Genomic DNA, 4,114 nt, shown 5'->3' on the forward strand with positions numbered 1-4,114 from the left:
TATATATATATATATATATATATATATGTACAGATTTCGATTATGCATAGTTATCCAGTGGGTTTCAGAGGTAATAACATATCAGGACCCCAAACCAAAACATCTGTATGCCTCTCTGTACTTTTCATAATGTAAAAAAGAGATTTTGCCAACCGAACTATATTACAATTCCTTCTAAACAGTTTAAAAAACCAAAGACCATGTTAATGACATTATGACATCATAGTAGTAGACATATTATTATGGCGTTAACCCTACTAAATAATCTAACAGCATTGTTAACTCTCCTGCCAGGCCTGTCATTGTGATGTCACAATTTTAGCTTTTTACAGTTACAGAATGATCAAATCACTGCTGCCTTTGAAATGAAATCGGACAATCCATATTGAGTCACTCTCTGAGATTAAATATATTAACATTCAATATATTTTCTTAGAACATTGTTGCTCTCTATATTAAAATGAATATATAAAAATGTCAGTATGTATGCCACTTGCATTTTATGCATATACAGTCAACATACAGGTATTTACGTTACCTATATGGACTTTTAAGTTCTTTAATTGGTTTTCACTTTGATCCAAAGCCCTTTTGGTAAAAAAAACTAAAAAACAGTGCAGTTAACTACTCGATATGGTTGTATTGCCTCTGGGCTGCTCTCTTGATTTCATTCCATTTCTAAAGACAGATATATTTGATGCATTAGCTCTGTTACTGCACATTAAGCACGTATGTCAGTGGTTGCATTGCACAAGCATTAGAAATCGCATGTTGTGTTTTAAGGGGATTGGTTTACTAGTATTTGCATGCGCCACTTGATTTCAGAGTCTAATGTTTGTCATTTAATAGCATTAAAGGGGTTGGGGTAAACGGTCCCTGTTCTGAGGGACTTGTGGTTTATTTTTAAAACCACCCTGGTCTTCTAAGATCAGGACTGTCGGGCTCGACACCTGAGGCCCTGAAACATCTCATTTGGCATCGAGTATGTGTAAGTGTTTGTCAGAAACATCTGAGCAACATTCTACCTAACATGCACTGATTCTACATTAATAGGTCTGATCTCTGCTATAGCATATCAGAGTACTCTGGTTGTTTAAAGATATGTGATCCCCAACTGGTTAAAATAATATATATATATATATATATAATAATAATACAAATAAAAACAGTAGTAGTAGCATTCAAATAAAGCATCTTCAAACATTGCCAAATGTTAAAACATCATCTTAAATATAATAAATATAATGCCAATGATACGGAGTGAAGATAATTGAAATGAACGGCAGGCCTCACTGATGTTTATTCTAAAAGCTACATTGTGATAGTGTCAGTGAATCTATCACATCGTGGTGTTGGTTTGTCAGTTCTTTAAAACTAGTGAGGTCGGAAGGATTAGAAGAGTCATCCTTGGTTTGTTCCGCTTAGTAGTGCATAAGTGTGCTAAGACAACAAATCCAAATGTGCAAACCGGCATAATACAGCCCATTTGGAACAATGTGAACATCTCCATAGTGCAATCTGCATTAAGAATTGGTTTAGTTTACATTAATCACATTTTAAAGTAGATATAAAGGTGACTGACTATTCAGCTTTAGTGACTTTTAACTTTAGTAAGTCTTTTGGCAACTTTTCTTAAATCAAAGGGGCCATTATGAATTATATCCAATCAAGTTCATCCCATTACTAGGGATTTAGATAATCCGTATATATAGCATTAATTTGGCACAAATGAGCAGTACCAGTATTCCCCTAGTCTTCATTGGGGAACTCATAGTGTATTGGCATGTGTAATATTGCTCCATTCTGGAGTCTAATATTCATCTGCCACATCTGAGGAGTGGGAACATCAGGTGCGCAGTGGGCGAGGATGGCCAGCAGAGAATTAAAGCCTTTGTGCAAACAGCACGCCATTAAGAAAATAATTTGCCTTGTCTTGAATCCAAGGTTACATAGATAATTGAGGTTAAAGGTCAGAAATAAATAAAATCTAATTTAGAGCGGCACAAAATCCAATCTTCCAAACTACAGATTAGGATATTAAAACCCTAAGTGTACAAGGCTGAATTGACTGTTCAGCGGCACAGCAGAGAAAATATCTTCTGCAGGTAACGTTAAATGTTTCCCAGGGTATTATTAAAGTCGTGCTCCTGCAAAAACTGCATTGAATAAATGCCCCTTCGATGCTAACAAACATGATCAAAGTCACAGAGGGCACTAAGAAATAAAATAGGCACTCAGCAACTTTAACCATCCAGTAAACGTATAAAGGTCAAGGCTACAAACCAAGGAATGACCCCTTCACCCTTCACTTACAGGTATCAGGGTGAGATTGTGAAAAATGTGGACCTGAACACAGGGAGACGACACAAAAAAAAGAAGAGTGTGATAAAACAAGTAAAGTCAACTCAAGTATTTCCAGTAAATGTTGCTGTGAGACTGGGCTTACAGTACGTGTGTATGTGTGTGTGTGTGGTGTTAGCACTGATGTAACATTTGATATGCTGCATAGTCTGCAATAGAGTAATAAGTTGAAAGTTGGTGGTGCATACATAATTTCTGCACCAGTGGTCTTTGTTTGTATCACCAGCAAAATTGAGACGAGACAAACCGTAATTAGTGTTCACAAAAGCCATGCTATTTTGTGCAACAAATTTGAGATTATGTGATACGTTAAATCTTGCTTTTCGAGAGCCAATCATTTGAGGGCTCAATCATGTCTTTCACTGTTCAGCTACAACTAAATTTAGAGGTTATAAATGCTTTAAATGCTGGTGAACATATGACATCAAATAATGTCAGACCCCATATGTGTGTGTGCGCCTATAAAATGTGTAGGTCTCAAACCCACAAAAATTAGCTTTGTTTGAGCTAGCAGGTCTAAACAGTGCCATGCACAGACAATGTTTATGCAAACACGGATATGTACATTCTGGCTACTGACGGCACAAACAAGCATGTGTGTCAAAGCTGGCACTGGTGTCTCCTAAAAAAAACATGTAAAACACTTCTTATAGACTTTCGTGCACACATTTATATACAAAGCACAACAGCCTTCCCCCAACCCAAACCATTCTTTGCCCAATTACGTCGCATTCCCAAACATGTCATTACTAAAAGAGGTCCTCACGCCCTATTACCCATGATTCCAGACTAGCAGGGGCCACTGTCAGTCTGAGGGACAGTGATACGTGTTGATCCATAGTAAGTCGTCCAGCACCCCCCAGTGTAGGTACAGTATGGACACTACCACCAGCACATGCATGATCTGATGGCTGTTGCACCAGTAGTCAAAGAGGCCCGGGCGGAACCGCTCGGGGATTCGTGTGATATTGATGACACCGCCCAACACCGCTAGTGCATCCATGGTGAGAAAGTGACGCAGTGAGGTGGGACTCCCTCCGCCCACACCTATCCAGCGCAGAAGGAAAAACGAGAAGCGAAAAAGTGCCTGCCAGGCGAAGGAACGCAGACGCCGCACTCTGCTGCGTGCTGTGATGGCACAGTAGATGGCGTAACTGGAGAGCAGGATGTAAATCAGCAGAGCCACTGTGCGGGTGAAGGGGTAGCAGAGAAGAGTGCTGTACACGATGGGCAGAGCTCCTGTGAACCAAAGCACAGTGTTACTATGATGAAAAGCTTTTGTGGCCTAATATGCGACTGTACAGCTCACATCATTCAATCAGAATCAGAATGAGCTTTATTGCCAGGTATCTTTTCACATACGAGGAATTTGTTTTCATGACAGAAGCTTCCGCAGTGTGACAGAATGACAGTGACAGAACAAAAACACAGATGATAATTTAAAAAAAAAATAGAACAAGTAAATAAGGAATAACAATATATAAATTGACAATTGTATGTGTAGGTATATTACAATAGACAGTTTTGTATGAACAGGTATATTATGTGCAAATTTGAGGTGTAGACTAAGTATGTGTGTTAGATAAATAAGTGTATGCGTGTATAAATAGTGTTGTGTGTTCCACAGTTATTGTCAGGTGTTCATGAGATGGATTGCCTGAGGGAAGAAACTGTTCCTGTGTCTGGTCGTTCTGGTGCTCAGAGCTCTGTAGCGTCGACCAGATGGCAACAGTTCAAAGAGGGAGTATGCTGG

The 4,114-nt window shown here is 38.9% G+C and overlaps 1 protein-coding gene across 1 annotated transcript in view; it reads right to left on the minus strand.

Annotated features, from left to right (window-relative positions):
* Positions 1-2,030: 2,030 nt before the first annotated feature.
* Positions 2,031-4,114, minus strand: part of paqr4a (progestin and adipoQ receptor family member IVa) — an 18,575-nt gene continuing 16,491 nt past the window's right edge. The window contains exon 3 of the mRNA XM_016248978.1: positions 2,031-3,600. Within this exon, the coding sequence (XP_016104464.1) occupies positions 3,167-3,600 (434 nt within the window). The 3' untranslated portion in view covers positions 2,031-3,166. The remainder of the gene's footprint in view (positions 3,601-4,114) is intronic.

This window comes from Sinocyclocheilus grahami, unplaced genomic scaffold (genome assembly GCF_001515645.1).
Source record: "Sinocyclocheilus grahami isolate Dianchi unplaced genomic scaffold, SAMN03320097.WGS_v1.1 scaffold901.1, whole genome shotgun sequence".
NCBI classification, from domain to species: Eukaryota; Metazoa; Chordata; class Actinopteri; order Cypriniformes; family Cyprinidae; genus Sinocyclocheilus; species Sinocyclocheilus grahami.